We start from the raw sequence: 23,862 nt of genomic DNA on the forward strand, positions 1-23,862 counted from the left end.
AACATGTTTTTAATCTCCAGCATCTACACGTAATTGTAATAATCTATGTCTTAATATTAATATTAATGTATATCGGCCAGAGACACTAAACCAAGAAAGATTCTACTTTTTGCTGAGCAAGTACATTCCTTCTCTGTAAACACGACAGGGCCCTTTCATTTTGGAGGATTTTGACCGGAAGTGTTTTTGTTGTTGGTCTCGGCAGTGCAGGCGCTAGCACTGCTAGCAGAACGGGAAAGAGCATCTGTTGATAAATGCTAAGCTAACATCTTAAACTTGCTGAAATAGGCTGTCTGACAACGTTTTACTTCAGCATCTTATGCTCATCGGAGGGAAAACAGCACGAATTTGTGGCCAGTTCGCCGCATGTCTAAAGTGCTGTCGTGAACGTTATGACTAATTTATATTTAGGGCTCAGGTTTTATTCTTAGCACTAGCCTCTGCCAAAACCAAGTCTCACTGGCAGACATGGAGACCCGAGGGATTGAAGACATGTTTGACTTTCGTCGGTAAGTCAGCTAACGGCTAGCTACTATTCTTCTTACTTAAGCTAATGCTAATTAGCTACTGCAGGAGTGCCTGTTTTATAACGAGATATATCAGAGTGGTAATGCTAACACTCATATTTAGCGCTTGCTAGCTAACCAGTTAAGCACAGAAAACTACAAAATGTCAAAGTCATTATTAACTTATGGTTTGTTACCCGTGTAATAGCGACGTTAACGTAAACATTTAAGTGTTAGCATTTATTATGCAACACTTTGCAGGGCTAATTTCATTGTCTACCAAATGCACTTAACATTAAATACTTGGATTAGCTAACGGTAGCTGTTCTTGACATTTTTCATCTCGACTGAGCTAAGAATCAACTTTGTTTTTTTGATTTACTTCTCTTATTTGGGCAAATTTGTTTGAGATAACATTTGTACCTGCGGGTGAATGACTGTGCGAATCGCCATCACCATTATGTGCTCTTAGAATGGCAATTTTTGTCAAAACTATAAGTAGGACAAAGGGCCTTCAGGTGCAGTCATACTGTTGTCGGGTCTGGAACAGCATATAACCAATAATACGTCTCCAAGTTAGTCACACAGTGACACGTGTAATAACGATCGTGAAAACGAAAGCTGTGTAATCCAGACTGAAACTATCTACAATCTGTTTTCTGATAGAGATCATAATTCATCTTACAATTACTAAAGAGAAACAGGATTTACACACTCCTAACTAACTAACTAACTTGTTTACCCTTGGAAATAATTATTATATTATCTACATCGTTAGTTGTTGCATGTGCAGCTGTTTTCTCCTAATTATTAGCTCATACTCTGGTAATGACACAGCTGATAAACTGATGCTCATCTGTCCTTTAAATGTTCAGTTGAATATTGATAGTTTTTGCATTTACATGGGAAACGTCACATTGTTTCCTGTTATTTGTTCTTGTACAGGTTTCCCAAAGATGCAGTTGTTCTCCTGGTGTTGCTGATTTACTTCCCAGTTGGCTTCTGTTTGATGTTAATAAGGATTTTTATCGGTGTTCATGTGTTCCTGGTCAGCTGTGCACTTCCAGACAGTTTTGTTAGAAGGCAAGTATTAACATAGTGAGTGTAATAGTAGTGGTCACGTTTACGTGCAATGTACAACCATCAAAGTGCATAATAAATAATTGAGGTGGAAATAGCACTATTAGACAACAGTGGCAGTTAATGTATAACATATTCTACATAATGTGTACTGTATCCCATTAAAATGATTTTAGTATGGCTGCATGTCACAGTTTACATCATTTACAAGAGACAGGTGATCAGTTTAAATTATTGTATATGAATATTTTGCTGAGAATAATTTAAAATGTAGAGACATTGTGTTTCTCTGTGTTTGTTGTATTGTGTTTCACTTGTTGTCTTTGCTGCTTTTAGATTTATTGTGAGGGTTATGTGCTCAGTCCTGGGGATGCACGTGAGACAGAAAAATCCTCGCTCCAGAGACAAAAACACCAAACTATACATATGCAATCACGTGACAGAGTTCGACCACAACATAATCAACCTCCTGACTACCTGTAACACTGTGAGTTTGTATTTATGCTGTTACCTTTTAAACATTCAGACTGCACCATCACAGTCACAGCTTGCACCACTTCTGTCAGCACACACTGATTAATACGACTCCACTGAGGTAAGTGTGGATTTGGCCGATGCCTTTGATAACTGTTAATTGATGTTTAAATCAATGCCATATGATGCTGATGGTTATAGCTATTACATCTCAACCACTGACCACTGACACGCTTCCACATTGAACCTGCTAGAATTAAAGTACATCGTGTTCTGCATGAAAGCCGGATGCTGTAGTTGAGAGCACATGTTTACACAGGAGCTAGTTTGTGCCCTGGTGCATGAAACAAGTTGAAGTCTTATACCCCGTTCACACTGGGGAAAAAAATCTGGCTAAAGCGGGATTCGGGCCTATCCAGATGTTTTTTTTCTGAGTGTGAACACCTCGAATCCGGCAGTATCCAGTTTGATTTCAATCCGGCTAGATCCACCCACAAGAGGTGGATCTGGCTCAAATGTGGCTCAGGCATGAACGCAAATGTGGCTAGCGAATCCGGCTAGCGACATGCTACATCCTACCGAGGCCTGAACGGACTCTGTATATTTCGAGGCGCCACCTAGTGGTTTGGAGGACAGCAAACACGCTGGATGAAGCCGGATTGAGTGTGGACACAAGTGTGTGCTAGCCAGATTAAAGGCTGTCTGGGCTCAATCCTACTCTAGCTGGAATGACTTTCTCCAGTGTGAACGGGGCCTTAACTTGGTCACTGTCCATACAGTCTTAATATACTAGTGGTGGGAGAAAAAAATGATTCTTTGATGCATCACGATTCAGCTGTGGACGTTTCTGAATCAATTCAATTCAATTTTATTTATATAGCACCTTTTACAATCAACCATTGTCTCTAGGTGCTTTACAGAGACCCAGAGCCTGAGCAAGCAGAAACCTTGAGCAGGACCCAGCCCACATGGGAGAACCTTCCTGCTGACAGTTGGCAGGGTAGAGGAGGAGAGAGGAGGTAGACAGGACAGAGAGGATGAAGGAGAGAGAGAGACATACATGCAATAAACATACATTACAGAGGACAAACAAGACAGGTTGTTATAATTAGAATGCTGAAAAACTATGTATTTGTTTTTTATATATATGTTGTTCAGGTTAATTACGGTATATTAGCACTATGTAGAAAACGACATAGGCAGATGTTGATAATAACGTAACATACACGAAACGAAAAGGTGAAACTTTATTGTGCAGCGGGACGTCGCCCGGACACTGATCAGTCTATAATCTATCCTCGTGGTGCTGCAAAGATCTTTTATAACACAGACGCCATTGCCAATTTGCCAATTCCCCAAACAGTGATCTGTTGGATAATAGAAAAGCGCTTAGCAGTGCAGATGATTTTTTTTTCTTCAAGTGCTGGTTGAGCAAAGTTGATCCAGGCTGCATCATAATGCATCAATAATCGATTAATAATCAAATATTGTATTATTGTTAAATGCAGTTAACATAACTGCTGTTTCTTTTTGTTCTGCTTAGCCCCAGTTAGAAGGCTCCACAGGCTTTGTGTGTTGGGCAAGGGGCTTCATGGAAATCCATTCAGCGTCTAGCCAGGGAGCCATAGGAGAGTCTCTGCAGAGGTACTGCTCCACTGAAGGCACCCCACCTTTGCTCCTGTTTCCTGAAGAGGACACCACAAACGGCCATGCTGGTCTGCTCAAGTTCAGGTCTGTGCAGATATTTCTGTTCCAATGTTACAATTATAAGCTGTGAGCAAAAGTCATATTGCCAGAAATAACTGTAAACTGTTGGTTCTGAAGATTTAGGCTTAATCACTATTTGTACTTCAGGGGAATTTTGGCCTTGTTATAAAAAGAGCAATTCAATGAAACCAACCACAATTTATAATCTATCATTCACAGCACTTTGATAGAGATGAATTACTTTGGCAGTAGAGTCTCCCTTCTAATTTCCCTCTGGAGCTGGAGGGAAATTAGAGTAAGGAAGTGAAAACAGCTGCAAAATGGTGTCTGTCGATTACCCTAATCTCAGTGTGCTGTATTAACACTGGTAGTGCATTGTATATTTATAAAGGTGGTGCAAATTACAGCGAGAATAAGAATGTGGCAATGTTTTTTTTTGCAGTGAACAAAAATACAATGCAAATTTGTCCTGTACAGTAAAAGTGACTTTATTAGGCAGCAGGCTGGTTTCTTCATGTTTCTCAATGTTCTATTGATGATATACCAATAACAACTCATTTAACATGTTTGTAGAACTCTATTTGTCCTAAGTAAAAAATATTCAGCTGTGCTTGTTCAGCATTATCTGCTCTAAATGTAATGACTAACCAAATAACAGCCTAAATATGTTCTTTCCTCTCAGTTCCTGGCCTTTCTCGCTGACTGAATCCATTCAACCTGTGGCCTTACGAGTGACCAGACCGTTGATTTCTCTGGTAATGTCATTTGAACTTGCAATTTCATTATATACTAACATCTGAATGTGGGCGGATGAGACCAAAACCCAGCCGGCTACCAGAAACATCTGACCTTTGTGAGGTTTTGAAAAATATTGCTGGAATATTGTGACATGCATGTACATGAACAAACTGCAGTAACAGTGCAATGGCACTTGGGGTGAACTGCATCTGTATGTGACAGATTTGGAAATATTGTTACAAAATCAGTGAAATTTCTTGGAAGTTGAAAAGCTGATTAGTTTGTGCTGCCTTAATCTCATCTCAGCACTGAGCATAATTCCCTCTTCCTGTGTGCAGCACCAGCTAATATCAGCCTTTATTATGAGTGAGGACATTTACATGTAGAAGTATTGTACTAATATATATAATAAGTGACATTGTCTCTCTTTCTACAGAGCACACCAGAGTCCAGTTGGCTGATGGAGCTCTTATGGACATTTTTTGCTCCATGTACAGTGTATCATGTAAGGTACTACATAATTTGTGTCATTTTTTCTGTTAACTATTTAAAGTTAAATTATGATTTCTATAGACAACAGGCTTTGGCACAAGTAACAACCTTAGGCTTAGCAACTGTAGCCAGTAATCATAAATAATGACCATGTTTTTACATGTTTTTAAAATAGTTAAATTGCTTTTGTAGGTTAATTTTTGCTTTAAAATCCCCCGGTTCATTTTGATTTATTTTATTTATTACTTATTTTCATCTTAATCTCAGTTGGCTCCCACCTGTGTCCAGACAAGATGGAGAGTCCACACAGGAATTTGCCAACAAAGTCCAAGAGGTAAGATAAGTGTTTGCTGGTTGAGTGGATCACTATGGTTTATATCATTTTTGAGAATAAAAATCTACATGTGGAATATTTAAATAGCAGTTTATTTCTTTCTATAATTTTCCACCCTAGAAGTGTTTCTATTGTGCGCCTTCTTTTTCAGCTTCTTGCTGCTGAACTCGGCTTGGTCTCCACCAAGATCACTAAAGCTGATAAAGCAGAGCACATCAAGAGGAAAAGACATACTGTACCACAAACTACAAGTACGTAAATTGTATCATCACCCGATCAATCTGATTTTGTGCATGCAATTTCCCCATTGTGGGACTAATAAAGGTTTCTTAATCTTAAGTGTATGTCAACTTCTTTTAAAACAGGTGTCACACCTGCCTCTATTGGGCTTGGATTCATGGTGCAGAGTTTGGGTACAGATGATCACAGGATTGCTAAGATGGCTCAGCAGGTGAAGGATGTGCTGCCTCATGTCCCACTGAATGTCATTGCAAAGGACCTAGGTAGGCCACGGCTTGAATGCATATTTATATATTTATGCACACATCAATTCTACCAGTCTTTTGTGCTCTTATATTCGTCTAACTTGTTACCACTTAAATTTGCCATACACTTACAGTTCTGTTCATTGTACACAGCAAAAACCAATTGTGTTGACACCACAATAACAAATCTGCTCGAGAACAAGGAGGAAGCTCTCATGGAAGCTACTGGGACGTCAACGAGCGGCTCTTCTAAGCTGAGCTCCTATTCCTGTGGTTCTGCTCCCACCATAAAGGTTTGATGATTCTCTGCTGCTGTTTCTGAACACTCCACCAGGAAAATGTATGACACAGGCTCCATCTTAGTCATATGAAAAAGCTGAATTTTAAAGGGCCCACAGTGTAGTCCAGGCTTTGTCAAGCTTATATGTGGTATGTCATACACATTTCAGTAAAGCTGCTTACACCTGTCCTTTAATCATTCCTGTTGATGTGACAAATACAAACATAAAACCCTTTAAAGTCCCCTGAACTGTTTTTGCTCAACAACATATAATCGGATGCAATCTTCTCTTTCCTTTTTTAATTTAAACTAATAAGTTATTCCATTTGTTTATCCGTAGCCTGCTGCCAAAACGTTTGGAAGATCACCAGCTGACAGACATTTGTCTCTCCAAGAAAGAAAAGAAGCGCTGTATAATTTTGCACGAAGGTAAGATTTTCTGTCACCTGACAGAGGTTTTTTTTTTTAATTATTTGCATGTATGAAAAAATAGATTTTGAGACAGCAAAGACAGAGGATTTATTCATAGTACTCAATGTTCATTAATAAGACACTGTAGAAACATCCAGAGCTGCTTGATTATTCAGTCTTCCTGCAGAACTCAAGTTATGCAATATTCATTTGGCCTGAGATTTACCTTGGATTCATTTCTTCGGTGGTCTTTTGTTTAACATTGATTCTACACAGGTGCACCCGGTCTCCAGGCCAAACTGTCTTCACTAATTTAGACCCTTCTGACAGAACAGTAGTTGGAGAACAAGTCACTGACATCACTTAGGTGTTCTGGTGGTTTCATTGTCAACCAAGAACATTAGGCTGTGACCCAGAATGTTTAAACATAAGCTGAGAGGTGGTTCATTATTGTGAGGTGAAAGGATGTTATTATATACAGTATAACGAATTCAACGACATACAATTGACCTTAATGATTGCTTATGTTAAAGGTATTAATAAGCATATCAACATTATGATGTCATAATAGACAAGTGTTTTGTTTACAAGTGCTGTTTTTCTCCTCCAGACGCTACATCGAAAAGCATGGACTGGAACATGAAGACAGTCACTGAACAAACTTCGGGTCAAGCCATCATTGAAAACTCGTCAGAAAGAAGCATTATTCAACTTGCTAGCTGTCTAATTTGAATGGTGATTTTATATTCTCTCAACTGGTTCTGTTGGAAAAAAACACAAATTTTGTTATTTCAAGGTAATGGCAACAAGTATTCAGACCATGTATAAGTTCATTGATTGGTGATTATGCATGTGTTTATTTCTTCATTCTGGCTGATACATAATTTTGATAAGAATTTGTATTACGATCCACTGACTGTGAATCATCTATTTATTTTTATAATGTTCAGAGTCGTCAATGAAAATAAAGTTCAGCTTGACCTTGCTTTCAAGAAATCATTCTAGAAATATGAATTTGATGAAGCTGGTGCTATCTGTAGTATGATTGAAGTGTCTCACATTTTAGGTTGATAAACTTTGAAATTTAAGTTGCATAGATTTTGTATTTTAACGTTAAATGGTGTTTTCTTCCAAATTCCACCTGTGTCACCTTTTATTTATGCTAAGGAGCCAAAATATTACAACCATTCCTACCTGATTTCACTAGTTTTGGGTGGTATAGCAGGGTTGTCCAATAACCAGAAGGTTGGTGGTTCAATCCCAACTCCTCCCTAAGTCATTGCCTTGTCAGTCATTTTGCTCTCATAGCCATCACTGTATTATTCCTCTTGATGGTACAAATGCAAACACACAACCCTAAAGTTCAGGGAGTCCCCTGACGGTTTTGCTCTAACAGTGTGTTTTGTTATACTGTTCTTTCTATAAAATGCATGTTGTTTAGTTCAAATACAAAAACAACAGAACTTTTCCATAAGAGGGAGCCACAAAGTAAATCTGGACATACTGTATATCTTTAAAGCTCAGTGGTTCAGTTTTTTTAGAAAATGGCAATAGTCTTGTTTGTCCTGTCAGCTTCAAAAATAACTTTTGCCTCAAGTGCCGAGACATTTGAAACGTGTTATCCTCTATCTTGGTATCCTACTCTCTAACATAACACTATAGCTCGAGTATCCGAAAAAATTGTTGTGCCATTAATAATACGTGAGGAGTATTCCATAGAAAGTAAGAGCTAAACGACAGCTATTATCGGAAAAATTCCTACAGTGCGTAAGTGCGTGAATGCAACCTTATGATCTGAACCGGATGTGACGTATGTCTTCTTCCTCACGGAACACAGGAGCGGCTAAACGAGCTAGTTAGCAATGTCAGGTGTCGAGGAAACTTCAAATGAATCTGTAGACCTTAAAGAAGACACGGACTTTAATGTTGAGGCCGAGGACCACCTCGACAGTGATTATGTCGTTGACCCGACTCGATATATGTTTTACAGGTAGTGTTTTGCTTCTCGATTTCTCTAAATGTATGGAAGGCTAACTTAGCTTTTGTAGCTGCTCTAACGGAAAATACTTAAAAGTATTACATAAATAAACTTAAAGTGTTAATGGTAGATTACTTTTTAGTAAATGTCTGTCTTGTCACGCAGTAACATTACCACAAGTTGTAAAATCAATGTTTACCACTTATAACTCAGTAACAGCGCTGAGCTAATTGGATGGGCAATCTCTGTAAGTTCATCCCAGCCTAAGACAAGTATCTAATGGATATATTGATCAGGATGATAGTGAACTTTTTAAGAGATCAGTTGCTGGCTATAGCATCAACCACGGATTTACACAGTTCTGTTACTTATAAATGGCGTAATACAGCTACATCAACTCTGAGGCAGTATCCCAGCCAGGAAAACCACCCCCGTGTTTTTGTGTTTCAGAGACAGAAAGGAGTGGGCTGACCTGGAGCCCGTTCCACAGGATGATGGACCAACTCCTGTAGTGAAGATCGCCTACTCTGAGAAGTGTAAGATTGTTAGTAACTGATGAGAATTAAGCATTGAAATTCAAGACTCACCTCTCATAAATAACTTTATTTGTATGTCAAAATATAATCACAGAAGATATGACTGATTGTTGGCATTGTTTTTCTTCCAACAGTCTCAGATGTGTATGACTATTTTCGTGCACTCCTCAAGAAGGATGAAAGAAGTGAACGGGCCTTTGCTTTGACATCTGAGGCTATTGAGTTGAATGCTGCGAATTACACAGTCTGGTGAGAATGTTACTTGTTCGGATTGTGAAAAACTGTATTCAATGATATTATTCCAATCAGAATCGGAGAGACCAGGTAACAAAAACATACCAATATGTTTGGTTAGGTACAATAAAATGTGATTTGGCGTATAGACCCTGATGTGACATCATCCGATAAAGGGGGAGAAAGAGAGTTGACACAGACGAAAATACATTTCCCCCAGGGTCTAGACCTGGTGGTGGTGGAGAGGAGCTGGATGAAGGGGAGGATCAGAAGCTGAGCTGGTCTGGGCTTCTGACTGGTGGTGCCTGGGGTTGAGGAGGGCTTATTACTAAATTTTATGCTCAAATGCGATTGGCTGCTTGAGCTAGGATGTGGTCACTGATAGAAGAAGGAGGTGCTTCTACCAATCAGCTGACTAGAGTGGTAGAAAGGGGAGAGAGAGTAAAAGAAGGTATGAAAAGGAAGGGAGGAGAGCGCTAATATAAGAAGAGGGAGGAGTGAGTGGCCCAGGAAGTTTGCAACATAAGTAAGAAATATAGAAGGTCTTCCTGATTGAACTTTCGCTAAGTTCCATTAATCATGTTGAAAATCATATGTTATAGTAGTCACTGCTCCAGCTGATTTAGACTTAACTCACAAACATACACATACTCTGCAGTTAATCCATATTGTTGTTTTTAGAAATGACTAAATTGATGACTGTTTTCAATCTCACAGTTTGATTTGCAATTACAATATAAAAATGTGTCTGAACATTGGGTTTGTGATTGTCCAGGCACTACAGACGAGTACTACTGCAAGCCCTAACCAAGGACCTGAGGGAGGAAATGAGGTACATTACAGCCATCATTGAGGAGCAACCAAAAAACTATCAAGTCTGGTGAGTGCTGGCAAATTCATTTCAGATCGAATCTCTCTGTCTGCGGGGGTTGAAGAGAAGAGGGCGGGTGGGAGCGGGGAAATCTTTCACTGTAATGAAAAAGCAGGGTATGCATGTGTTCCACTCTCTTTCTTCCAGGCATCACAGACGTATGGTGGTAGAGTGGTTGAATGACCCCTCTGAGGAACTGGAGTTCATCGCGGACATTCTCAGCCAGGATGCAAAGAACTACCACGCCTGGCAGCACAGACAGTGGGTCATCCAGGTAGGTGTTGCTTTTAGAGTCTGGCTTCACGAGTAAATGCAGAGATCCAGTTTTCTGCCCACATCGAGCCTCTGCCAGACTGAATCTTTCACTTAATTCATTTGGTGTTTTGTTGTTGTTGTTGAGTCCCTCTCTGGTCATTTTCATGCATTGCATGGCCACTACAAAAAAATCAGTATGATTACATAAACAAGTTTGTTGTCCACATTTGTCTTATTTGACCTTTAGGAGTACAAACTGTGGGACAACGAGCTGGAATTTGTGGAGAGTCTTCTGGAAGAAGATGTGAGGAATAACTCTGCGTGGAACCAAAGGCATTTTGTCATTTCTCACACTACAGGCTTCTCTGGACCAGCCATAGTGGAGAGAGAAATTCAGTAAGTGCATTTCCCTGAAGCTCTGGCTGTTGGGACACAGAGTTAGTTTGCAGGTTTGAAATAATGACTTCGTACTATAAATAGACTATTTCTAGATGTTGAAGTGTTGAGGAAGCAACAAAGTTCACTTAAAGTAAAATAGCAAGCCAAAATGGTGAATACAGTAAAAAGATGACTTTGCACATTCATTGGTTTTTTTGCTGCATCCACTTTCTGAATTCCCTCTCTTTGTGTAAGGTATTGTCTGACCCAGATCAAGAAGGCTCCTCACAATGAAAGTGCATGGAATTATTTGAAAGGGTAAGATGTGAAACACATTAGTATGTTTTCTTTTATTTTACTTGCATTTAAATAAATCTGCAAAAAAGTTTCTTTTTTTTCCTAAGTTATGAATAACTTATTTTTATTAATATTTTTTTAATTAATTATTTTTTTGTTAATATTCAGACATAGCTAAGTTAAATGGCACGCTGCAGAGGTCATAGCAGCTGGAGATTTAGTTATTAATCATAGAAACTGACTGGATCTTCTGCTCCTTTCCTTCCTTTTTCCCCTGAAGGATGCTGCAAGACAGAGGTCTGTCAACTCAGCCCGGCCTGTTGGAGAGAGTTCTGGAGCTGAAGGAGACACATTGTTCACCTTATCTTCTTGCATTTCTGTTTGATTGCTACGAGGATGCCTTGGAGAACAGCACCCAAAAGGAAAACGTGGAGGAAGAGGAACAAAAGGAAACTTTGACAAAAGCTCTGAAAGTAAGTCTCTGTGAAAATTCCGAATTTGACCTTTTTTTACATTCAAAGCTCGAAATTATTCATTAATCTTGTTTAAACTTTTGTTGTGTGTGTGCGTTCTTCCCCTTTGTGAAGATTTGTGAACTCCTGGCACAGGAGAAGGACACCATTCGTAAGGAGTACTGGCAGTTTTTGGGACGTTCTTTAAAGAGCAAATACGGAGGCAATGATCCTTCTGATGAACCTGCGGCGGACAATCCCGAGCCATCAGTCCCTGCTGGTGAACAGCAGGAGGCCAGCTAGACCTGCAAGAGACTTGAACCATTTCCACTCCCTGTCCTGCTTCATTAATACTGTCAGCAGAATTAACATTACTGCATACTGTTTTAATGTATATTGTTGAAGAATTTTCAAAAAATTATGTGTTGAGTCTGAAACCTTACTCATACTAATTATATTTGCATCAGAAGAGCAACAAAAAAAATTCAGATTTATCAGATAGTCGTCATCCTGTTGGAATATATAATTAGGATTCTTATACACCTCTAAGTGTGTTTGCATCAATGTCCAGTTTATAGTCTTGATTGTTGGTTGGTAGTGACAATTTGAGATCTGAAAAATACATATAATTAGGAGCGCTTTGACGTTTTGTTTAATTCATAAGTTAGTTTGAATTGATTTGATGGACACATGTTAGTTACTGAATTCCTAATGAGACTCTAATTGGGACAGCTGTTTGCATGCAAACCCACTATTAACACAATAAATCCTGCAACATGTGTTTATTCTTTGTTGTTGGTCAGAGAAATTATGTTTCTGTGTTGAAGACACAAAGATAACAGTTTGTAGTAATACTGACATTTTGGTTTGTACAACAGTTTTTTTCTGTGATAATAAAGCAGTTGAGATGAAGAACAGGATGCTGCTGCTGCATTCTGATCAATGACTTTTGCACCATCACAGTTTCTTTTTTCCTAATCTATACCGCCACCTTTAAATGAGCCTTTTTTTCCCGTTATTGGGCAGAGTTTGCTCTGTTTGGGCCTCAGCTCTGTGCTGCTGGGAGGAAACTGAAGCGAGCAGCCTCTGTTCACACAGCATGTGTATTGACACCTCATGTCCTGGACTCCCTCTGAGCTGGAAAATGGATTTACTCCACTAGATGCAGCTGTTTCTACTTCTACTGGCACTACAGCACAATTCATCTCCTCCACACTTTCTAACCCAGCAGCCTGTTTTTAGCAATCTGTAATTACAGCCCCTGTAGGACTGCTTTTTCTCCTCAGTGTGGAGGACACTGTTCACGTCATCAGCGGTTATGACACAACTGAGCCTGAGAGTGATACATGAGTCAAACATACTGGTCAGATGAAGGATTTCTCTCCTGAAATGTTATATTTGTTAGATATATCTGTGTGATTTCAAAGTAGATACTTAACTGAACAGGAATATTAGCCTCTCTGTTTGAAGTTGTTAAACAAAACAACTCAGGTACTGACTGCATCATTCTGATGCAAAAAAAAACAGCAAGTGTTCCAGACCGAGTGTAACTAAAGTACTAATTAAATCCAGCACTAGTCCAAACAAACCACCCAGGTTCCCCTGCAGTCTGCGTGCTGTGGGAGTCATCAGCAGGTAAAGAACACATCTGTATGTCATATCCATAACAGCAGTTCTGGCTCGAGCTGCCACTGCCTGCTTTAAAAAAAAAAACACATGCGCAGACACGGTGGATTAGCATTAGATCATTGTATTGGTGCAGAGCCCTGGATCAGATCCACCTTGGATCTGAGACAGGAGTTTTCTTTAAAAGGTTGGAATAAGCAGCGATAATACTGTGTGGGATTCTGAATGAAGGAGTCAGCCTTGTGCTTGTTTTACATTGAGACATGGGGGCGCTGATGCCAAAGCCATGCAGCACGTGTAAAAACGTCAGTCATGTTTTATGGACTTAAAGGACTGGATGACTCCTATTTTCTTGCTATTGAATTGAGACAAAACTGAGGTCATTGTTTTAGGTTCTGAACATCTCAGGACAAGATTATCTGATAATATTGTCTAGATGGCGCTCCTTTGGCCTCCAGTATGACTGTGAGGAACCTCTGAGACATTTTTGACCAGGATGTGTCACTTTTCCCACGTATCAAACAGGTCTCTAAGACCGCCTCCTTTCACCTCCATAATATTGCTAAGATCAGGAGCATCCTATCTCAGTGTGATGCTGAAAAACATATCCATGCATGCGTCACTTCTAGACTCAATATTATCAGAACATCCACATTCCTCTCTAAATAGCCTGCAGCTGATCCAGAATGCAGCAGTGAGAGTACCTACAGGAACCAGCACGAAGGATCATATTTCTCCTGTTCTACGTTTCTGCTTAACAAAGCCTGTACAGCTAGAGTAAGCCATAGTGTAATAGGCCTGATAGGTGTGTCTATGGTTATTTTGTAGATATGGCTACTGGCACAGCTAGGGTTAACTAACCCGTAGCCTTGGTGCTAGTTATGCTGCTATAGGCCTACGTCGCCAGGGGACACAAACATGATCCATTGAAGATGAAGGTGGGGACCCTCCGGCTGATGGCCGGGTCGTGCTCAAGGTTTCTTCCTGTTAAAGAGGAGCTTTCCTTAAAGTGCCTGCTCAGGGTTCAGGCTCTGGGACTTTGTAAAGTTCCAGAGTGTATTGTTATTGTAAAAGATGCTATAGAAATAAAAATGAAATTGAAAATGGAGTCCTGACTCCATGTGATGTATCTTCTGCCTCATTTTATCATCAAGCAAGATAGGTTGGAAATACAGTCCATCTGTATTCTAGAGTGTAATTGAAAGAGAAAAACATTCTCTTGCAGTAAAAATGCAAAAAAATCTAAAGAATTACAACAAAATTAATGACAAAATTATGCATGTGATGTCCTGGAAACATGCGTAGAAACGAATTAATATACTGTCACCACAGACCAATGAAGACCTGTTGGAGAGCTCAGCTTATCATTAACACAAAAGTGGGGATACCGAAGGGAATAAAACTCATAAGAGTGATCACCACCTGTCACCTTCTTTATCTTACTAATTGTCTGACCATCAATTACTATCATCATCATCTCAGCTCAGCTCTGGAATACAGAACACTCTATTAAAATCCTTAAAAAAAGACCACTATGCATCCCCCTTGAAGCAGTGCACAACAGTCAAAGTGATGATGCTGAATGTGGAGTGAAGGTATTCATCAAGTTTCTGCACCTGCTGTCTCCAGACCAGCCTGATTTCATTTCTTAGGCACAACAAATTTACAAAATAAAGTGTGATCGTTAAATAAGCGCTGGTGCTCCCGCTCCAGCTCCAGCATGAACTGTCCCCGGTAGTATTTATGATTTAAACTCTTGTTCTAAATGTCACCCTAACTTTGTGCCCTTTAGTTTTACTCTTTGAAAACAGAGTTGCCTAGAGGTTCTTTCATTAAAAGTCACTGCATGCAAACCAATCACTCTATATAATACAGTAAGTAAGTAAAAAAGCTAAACAAACTTTTGATTTACATTGTGAGAGGAAGTTTTATGTGTATTTGACCAGCACTGCTGACCGTCCATTACGGAATCTAGCCACTGTAATGGTGGCTAGTTGCTGAATATCTTGAGGGCCTCCACCCTCTTGAGGGTTTCCATCTCTGCTTAGTCCCTGTTAGGTTTCTTTACTTTCTATTGACTCTTTGTCTCATAAAGATGGCTGTTTTTGGTCTTCATTTGAAGTATGTTTTTAAAATATATAATGGTATTTAAAAAAACAGCAATAATCCTGCAGTAAAAAGCTGCGTTTCTTTTGGTGGCTTCATTCTGTATACATAAAGAACGACTGTTTTTATTTGTGTTTTGGTTCATTTAAGCCCAGCCTTTTCACCATCAGCTTACTTCAAAAGGTCTTGTTAGCAGATAATTCTATTTTTATCAGCAAACCCATTGTTTTCTATCTGCCTGCTTTGTGCTGGGAGCATGCAGTGGATTTATCTGAGCCAGAACCAACACCAGCTATAAATGAGGTCGATACGAGCAGATGAAGTGTGCTGGAAAATCAAAAGGCTGAAAATCTCTGTGGAGCTGAGGAGAACGGAGGGATTATATTCTTATTATATATCAAAGAACAACTTTTTACAGTGATCTGATCCATTCTTAATAAATAACACTGCAGTTTAACCTTCCACTGCATGATGCGAACATTTCCATAATTAGGTGATTAAAACACATTAAAAATGTGATTGTACTATAAGGAATGGACAATACTCTCCTTGCTGCTTTGTTTACTGCTCTCACAGTCCTGTTTATTTGATGTCCCTGGTCTGAACCTGCTCAGAAAGGTCTTCAGCCTCTGTATTGATTTTTATAGTTTGAGCTCAGTTCTTCTTTCGGATAAATGTTGTTCGAGTCCCTCCAGCCACCAGCAGTGGAGATGCATTAATATTTATAGGCTAACACAGGATTTTACAGGCTGACCTGTCACCACTGTTGTAACTGCTGCTGTAAAACTGCATGAGATGCCGGAGCAGTCCCTTCACAGCCGACACTTGGCACAGCTGAACTAAAGGGCTCTAAACACTTGCACACACACACACACACACACCACACAGCAACATGTAGTGAGTCAAGTTTAGGCCTCTCTCTGCATGTCCTCCACACTGAAATTAAGCTAGTTTCAGACCTTCACCTCTTGCATCCTTGTGTGTGAAGCCTGATCTTACCTATTACCAGGGGAATTACTTTACCCTTCAGTAATATTGTCTTCCAGGTTTGTGACCATGATAAGGAAATTATCTGTGTTATAGAGGTGAGCAGGGCTCCACTGGCATCCTAATAAAAGACATATGCTGTTAACAACTTCTGCCTCATCAGACTTGTCGGGCGATTGAATCCAGTAGCTTTCCCTAACATTAAAATACTTGCTGTGTACCTGTGACTGCTCCTCCTGTGTGTTCACCAAAAGTCCTGGCTGGTCCAAGTATATTTGTATAGCTCTTAATCACAGTTCCATTCTCAAAAGGCTTCACAACGCCCACATAATGGAACAACAAATGTGAAAATGGCTTTGAATCAGTTGCCACACAAAGCGTGGACATTATACAATACTGTAACAGAAAGAAGCACTCAGGGCTGTTTTTATCCTGCTGACACCTGGGATGTTTATGTCAAACTCTGTGAAGTGACAGTTCCACTCACCACAGTGGGGCTGCTGATAGTGTTGACATCCACAGTCCTGCCAATTGACTCACCCACACTGGCAGAACACACTGCCAGCAAGCAGGACTGCCAATCAATCAACTAATCAGCAGATCATCGACTCATCATTCACAGTACCTTTCTTATCCACAAACCTATGCAATGTAGTAATGACCTAATTACAGTGACACTCACACTCACTGGCAGCTGTGCTGGTACAGTCAATGAGGTGGCTCATTGTGATGAATGGATAGACGACCTTTCCTTGGTGTATTTCTCCCACTTGCACCTGCAAAAACGTTTGGTTAATTAAGTCAAAATCTTGTGTTTGTCCTCTGAGAGATTCTGCGTCCAGGTAAAATGAACTGGAAACAATCCACTCCCAGCATCCTGCAGGATTCTGCCAGCAGGTCACACATAAAATCATTTTACAGATCCTTCAACTTCCTTCACAGGGTGGACTGAAGTTTAGAAACTAATTTTCAGCTCGCTCTGGATCAGTGACACCTCTGTGTTTTTAATTATTTTAGAAACATGGCAATGTCAGTCTGTCGGTCAGTCCACACCTCTGTGCTCTATAGGCTAAAATGTTCCCACAGCCTTTGAATGGATTGTCATAAAATTTTGTCATCTGTGCCCAACAGCATGGGTTTACCTTTAGTGCCAACATAAGGTTGTGGTTTGAAGAACAATTACTCCTGAAGGCCATGGAATTGTTCAGATATTGATGTTTCCCTCAAGAAGATGCTATCATTCTAACAAGCCAACTTTTTTAGCTTAGCTTACTGCTAGTCCTTTTCTCTCTGGTTTTCCTGACTTGAATTAGCCTACTTTATTATTTTATAATAAACATTATAGCTAAAGTTACTTAACATCACCATGTTATGTTAGCTTCTAGCTCAAAGCCTCTGTGCCTCACAGTGTGTTGACTGTTAACCTTTAAGCCGCTCTTTTCAGTCCTGTAAGTCTGAATATGAGTTTTAGGTCAAAATAAGATCTGAAATGTTATTGTTACATGTTCAACAATGATTCATTATTAAACAATGTATGCAATTTCCCCATTGCGGGACTAATAAAGCAAAGGTATTCTTAATCTGAAACCCAGGGGCGTATGGAATACCCCTTCATCTGCTGCCCTGTTTGTCTTTTAATAGGAACCATACTGGACTTCACACACAAACATTTACTTTTAGACTGTGGGCTGCAGCTTCTGTCAGGCATTGCAGCATGGACTTGGGATGACTCATGCAGTATGTCCTTCTACATTTGTTTTGGTACCAAAAGAATGTCTCCAAACACTAATCCACCCTGTGATCCTTCATTTGCTTCTTTCCTTCTCTCTCTTTGGTTCTATCCAGTCCATGCCAAGGTCATTTGTGCATTTAATTAAAAGAAAAACCCCACTACCTACACAACCTGTTTAATATTTTTTTGTGTGCTGGCTGTGAGGTGGATGTTGAGGTGTGCAGTCAGCTGCCAGCTAGCCTGAGCTGGATGTTTCAGCACCACGGACAGCGCACAGCCTCGGCTCATGTTACTGATGCTGCTGTGATTTCCAGGAAGATCCACGTGATAAACCTCATCCACGATGTCACACACAAATCACACCCTGAATGTAGCCAACACGACTTTTGGTATCTAGTAGTTGAAACGTTCTGAGGTTTTTAAGGGCGTGTAGAGAAATGAATGCTGCTGAAAGCCACGTGATTTTTGTTTACTGCTGGTGATTGTTTGCACATTTTCATGATGCTATGAAGTCTGCGTGGCACCTGGTGTACATTTAAAGTCCCTGTGGGAGTGTCTGTGGGTCACTGGTCATTGGTCATCTCAGGTTCTAACAGCCGCCTCCTTCTCTGCCACAAACCGCCACACAGTATTCAACCCAGCGACTTGGCAGACTGCAGATGACTCCCTCAAGAAGGAGACAGACGGGGGAAAACTTTTGGTGTGTTTCAGGAGGCTGATGAGCTGCTGTGTTGGGATAAAGTGATCTTTTGTGGCGTATGGATTATCGATAAGTGCAGACAGGAGCCATTAACTATTTATATATTCCGGTAAAGCGGCGGGGATGCGAGAGAGACGCCGCAGCGGCGAGGATCGCCCGCTCTGAACCGGAGGACTCACCGGCAGATGATGTCCCAATGTGAGAGTGCTTCCAGAGGAGACGAAGGAGAGGACGAAGGAGGATGAAGAAGGGGGGAGAGGGATCGAGAGCGGCAGAGGTGGAATATAATGAAGTTGAGTGGGAAAGGACTGTGCACCGTCTTCTCCAGTACCCTCCTCTTCGTGTGCGCCCTGAGCGAAGTTGTCGTTGGATTAAGATGCGTCTCGCTGGGATCTACGGTGAAAGCACATTTCCACCTCGGCGCCGCGGCCGGGGCTTTCTACTCCGGGCTACTTGTGGGCATCGGGCAGGTCCTGCTGGGTTGCGCTCTGCTCTTTTGCATGGAGAAGCCAGGCTGCAGGAATTTCTTTCTCCTCGGTGTTGTGGTCTTCTTGTTGGGTGTCCTCACTGCCTTCTCCGGCGCGGTGGTGGACGGGGACACGGCTTCTCTTGTGGAGAGGAAATATTCCCATTACTGCTTCCACTCTGTGATTGTGAATCCTGCCTGCGAGCAGCTGCGGGATTACCAGCGGAGTCTGGTCATCTCCACTGTTCTCAGCACCTTGGAGTGCCTCCTCGGGCTCATCAACCTGGTGATCATCAAAAGGTACAAAACAGCGCAGTTTTCTAGGAGCAGACAGTGTCAGAGGCAGCGCGCAGGGGCCATCATCTTCAGTGAGGAGCGGGACTGCTCCTCGGCGGATTTCCAGCCGGTGTCTTACATCAATTTGGGTGTTTTTAATGTGTTTGACGAGACAGGTGCAGAAGTGCAGTGCGGGGGACACCCGTCAATGGAGCTGCCGGGGTACTCGCCCACGGACCCGGAGCTCAACCATTGCTTCCCTTTCTCTTACCCGATCCCCAGTGAACTGCCGCCCGCATACGAAGACATTTTCCCCGTTGAGGCATGCAACACATAGCCGCTCCGGAGCAGCCCCGACAGCGCTTCCCTCTGCTGTGACAATCAATGACTTAGTGCTTAAACAACCCCCTTCTTCCTCTTCTTCCTCCAACAAAAAGCAGTAAGTTACACAGGAGGACAGCAGCAGTGGATTTACATTCACCTGATTCTGATTCTGATATTTTCTCACATCTGATCCTGATATCTTACACTATCGTGCACCACCAGTCAGACTGATGTAGATAGACAGTGCAGGCAGATCATGGCCCATAAACGCAACAGCTTGCTCGTATAACAAAACAGTTTGTGTTCTGAATGTTTGCTGTTTTTACTTGTGAATAAAATGTGTATTTAACCTCACTCACTTGAAGTCATGAAGCTGCTGCTATGGGTTTCTGGAAATCTCTGTAATGGTGTGTTTAATCGAAACTTGAAAACAAAAAATCTTTTGAATCCTGTGTAGCTGCTGCAGTGTATTTAATGAACCTATCATTTTGATGCGATAAAACGAATCACTGAACATCATTAAACATTGTCCTGCTAAGTTATTATAGGAACCACATCACCATGCTACAACGTTAAAGGGCTCATCAGCTTAAAGTGGTGTCACTATTGCAATTTTATGGGAGGGCTAAAAAGGGGCAGAGTGAAAAAAAAAACAATAAAATAAATTAAAAAGTATAATTCAGCAAAATCAAGCACAGCCTGGACTTTTATATGAGCAAAAAACAGGAAAACTACATTTCCCATAATGCAACTGTAAACTTAAAAAGGCCTTTATTACCTATGGACATTTTAAGCTTGTAGTCTAAACCAACTGTTTCTAACTAAGACTTTCATTTTGCAATGTTTAAGTCTTCAAACCTAAGCTGAGAAAACACTGATGACATCATTGTGACATCACCATAGAGTTTTATATATATATATATATATATATATATATATATATATACTTTGGAAAGTTTCCTCTCTGGAGACCCAGACTATATGATGCAGCTGTTCTGGTGGCAGATGATGATGATGCGTGGGGTTTAGTAGGACCAGCAGACAACTTATTTGTTAGGTGTAATGAGACAAAATCCCTTATTTAGGGGATTTTTTTAATGCATCCCAGATGGGCCCTGCAGTCTATGTTGATATCATAACACACTGTTCCCAATTTAAAAAACAAAAAACAAAATCTAGCTGTGCAGAGCTGCTTTCCATATTGTTGAATTAGATGTGACTTGTAATCAACTTTATAAACTTCAGCAAATACAAATAAGCACATCAGCCCTCAGCGTGGATCCTCTGTGGACCATGAAAAGCTTTCAACCTCACTGTTACTAATTTCACTTAACAGCGAGAGCGGTGACATGAGACTGATGATAGATTTGGCTGTCATTATTTTGCGCCCACCTTCAGACAACACTGCTCTGTGGTGAACTAAATTGAAATGGTCCCTTTTCCTGAAATAATGGCACTCAAATGAGCATCCATGGCTGAATGTCTTTCTGGGGGCACTTTGACGAGCACTCTGTGATAAACAAACTTTAAGAAGTACTTCACCAGCTCTCTGTAATAATCCTCCTCTTATCCTTTTCAAAACGGTGTGATGATGCCTTCCACTCCCTCATTCTGCTTAGGCTGTGCTTTGTGTGCCAAAGAGAGAGAGAGAGAGAGAAATCTCTGCTCCCTTTTTCATCCCTCTTGAGTCTCCTGGCTGTAAAAAATTGTTGCCATAACCTAAGATTAACTCAGTAACTTACTGGAGAACAAAAGAGGTCTGTGGGGACATTCATAGAGTGCTGTCCAAAGAAAGATACAAACAAAGCTAAGGGTAAAAGACACCTGCTGCAGAAAACACGGACTTCAGATTCAGACCCTTTCAAAACAAAAGTCTCCAGCAGCACAAATAAGGCAGCTGACCCACAGTCCAGACACCCAGGTCAGCAGTCTCACTGTGGGCTTAATGAGTCACCTGACCTGGATATATTTCAGGTTGTTCCTGGTGTCTGTTTTTTTCTTTTTTTGATGGCTTTATTGTTCCTTTTTGTACGAATGTGTCTCTCAGCTCATAGCAGTTAGAAACATAGTAAAATATCACAGTTCGTAAAGACCACGGTGCAGGGAGCTGGTGCGATGATGCAGTGCTGCTTCTATTATGTATTTCCATTATGTGTTGGGCTTGTTATTCGAAATGTTCCAACATCCAATAACCAAAGCCAAAATAGGTGTTATTTTAGTTTACTGAAAGCTTTGGAAAGAAAGCTTTCGGAAGCTGAATGCAGCATAAAAAAATCCAAAATCCAACACTGTATGGCTGTATGATCATCCCAATAAATCACTGGACCACTCACAATTAGAGTTATTTCACACATCCATTTTCCATGTGATTGTTGAGTCAGAAAGTTTTTAAAGTTTTTTACACAGTCACACACTTTAATATATTATTAAAAAAACTAAATTGTATTTTTTTTTTACCTGCACCTCAAACGTGATCACAAATGCAGATAAGTTGCTCATTATGGAGACATATTTTACTTTAAAACATTAACATGAATTAAAGTTTTCATAAAAAATGAAGTATGAGCATGGTAACGCTTCTATTAGGACCTCAGAGTACTATAAAACCAGTGAGTTTAATTTGAGGTAGAAAAATGGACCCTGCCATCAATATATGATCTTGTATTTTAGTTTGGTGTATACTGAAAACATTTCTCATAGAAAATATATGATTAGTTTCTATGTTATCAAACTGAACTGCCTGCATGAATGCTTACCTAAGCATGTTACTGAGAGGCATGATGTAGTGCTGCTGTAGAGCAAACCACTATGATCAGTTGGTCTACATCATATTATGTGATTGCAGTGCAGGGATCACAGGACCTTCTGCTAATTATGCACCAGTTATGTATGGAGATGATAGCACCTCACAAACATGCTGTAGAAGTGATTCGGTTATTTTAACACATGAAGCTGAAGTGGCAAGTTAACAATGCACCGACTGAATTTCTCCTAAGATAAATGTTTTCTAAGTACCTTATTGCTTTCCCTCTGAAATGAGAGAGGGATGTTATTTAGGTGTGCTAATGGAGGTAACAGCAAATTGAAACGGGTGTTTGTTCAAATGAAACCACTCTTCAAATTATCATAATTTCTCCACCAAAATTTCATTTCACTTTTTTTTTCTGTCAGTGGCACAAAAACACACTTCGGCTCCTGAGGCCAGATAAAAAAGAAACTCTCAGCTTGGTCTGACTCATTTTATCCAGCGTGTAAATATCAGCTCTATCAGACGCAATTACAGAATGAAAAAGTGCACTCATGCTCACAAGTAACAGAGGGAGAGACTAACTTTCTAAAAGTCATCACTGTGGGAGCAGTTTATAACCTGCTGTCTGTCATGGCAAATGCATCTCGTACATCACTGTGCTCGTTAACAAATGTCACCTGCTCGTTCGCTGGGAGAGAAAACATAAATCTCTGCTGTATTTCTCCAGTATAGTGTCTTAACTGATGTCCACCATGCATGCTGCTCCATGAAGAGCTGAGGCGACCCGCTTTAGGTGCCATGATTGACCCACTCTCTTAGTCTGCAGGCTCCCTACAGCTAATGTGCAGAACAAAGTGACAAACTGCTGTAAAAATGAAAAATGTAGTATTTATATCATGTCTAGATGCAGTTTTCTGTTGTGTCTTAATCAATAATCATAGGCATAACACAGTTACACTGCACATAGGGCCTGTTTTGTTTCTCCACAGAGGTGCAGCTCTTTATATTGCAGTGAGAAATAAACACACAAATGTGACAGAAATGGAAAAAAATGCCCAAAAAGTTGAGTTCTGAGGGTTAAAACATCTACTTAATCTAATAAGTAATCACTGATCGTTGACCATTGACAGTGGATCTGCAAGAGAGCACTTCCATTATTGCTAAAATATTAGCTGCCTGGGAAGAGATCAGGAAACTGTTTCTAATATAAGAAAAATCCTGCTGCTTCAAAGAGTATAATGATGAGTAACTGCACATTTTAAAAAAGCCAAGACATGTCACATTGTAATGTAGGGCAGACCATTATCTTACAATCTGTGTTCCCTCTATGGTCCGCTCCTGGTGGCAGATCCTTTGTTGGATAGTGGTGCTGCATTAGTGTAATGACA

General features: G+C 40.4%; 3 protein-coding genes across 3 annotated transcripts; all 3 read left to right on the top strand.

The window, feature by feature from the left end:
• The first annotated feature begins 172 nt into the window (after positions 1-172).
• Positions 173-7,492, top strand: aup1 (AUP1 lipid droplet regulating VLDL assembly factor). Its single transcript, XM_028416055.1, has 12 exons — positions 173-509; positions 1,452-1,589; positions 1,923-2,073; positions 3,604-3,791; positions 4,450-4,522; positions 4,942-5,015; positions 5,265-5,331; positions 5,483-5,582; positions 5,697-5,834; positions 5,970-6,109; positions 6,437-6,525; positions 7,118-7,492. The coding sequence occupies exons 1-12, from the start codon at positions 469-471 to the stop codon at positions 7,161-7,163; spliced, it is 1,245 nt and encodes a 414-aa protein (XP_028271856.1). The 5' UTR covers positions 173-468; the 3' UTR covers positions 7,164-7,492.
• An 829-nt stretch (positions 7,493-8,321) lies between these two features.
• On the top strand, positions 8,322-12,420 carry fnta (farnesyltransferase, CAAX box, subunit alpha). The gene is made up of 9 exons (XM_028416288.1): positions 8,322-8,497; positions 8,936-9,021; positions 9,156-9,270; positions 10,031-10,135; positions 10,274-10,400; positions 10,629-10,777; positions 11,015-11,077; positions 11,337-11,529; positions 11,644-12,420. The coding sequence occupies exons 1-9, from the start codon at positions 8,370-8,372 to the stop codon at positions 11,809-11,811; spliced, it is 1,134 nt and encodes a 377-aa protein (XP_028272089.1). The 5' UTR covers positions 8,322-8,369; the 3' UTR covers positions 11,812-12,420.
• A 6,526-nt stretch (positions 12,421-18,946) lies between these two features.
• tmem271 (transmembrane protein 271) lies at positions 18,947-19,980 on the top strand. The gene has a single exon (XM_028416750.1). It carries the CDS (start codon positions 18,947-18,949, stop codon positions 19,736-19,738), a length of 792 nt encoding a protein of 263 aa, XP_028272551.1. The 3' UTR covers positions 19,739-19,980.
• The last annotated feature ends 3,882 nt before the right edge of the window (positions 19,981-23,862 follow it).

This window comes from Parambassis ranga, chromosome 10, assembly GCF_900634625.1.
Source record: "Parambassis ranga chromosome 10, fParRan2.1, whole genome shotgun sequence".
NCBI lineage: Eukaryota > Metazoa > Chordata > Actinopteri > Ambassidae > Parambassis > Parambassis ranga.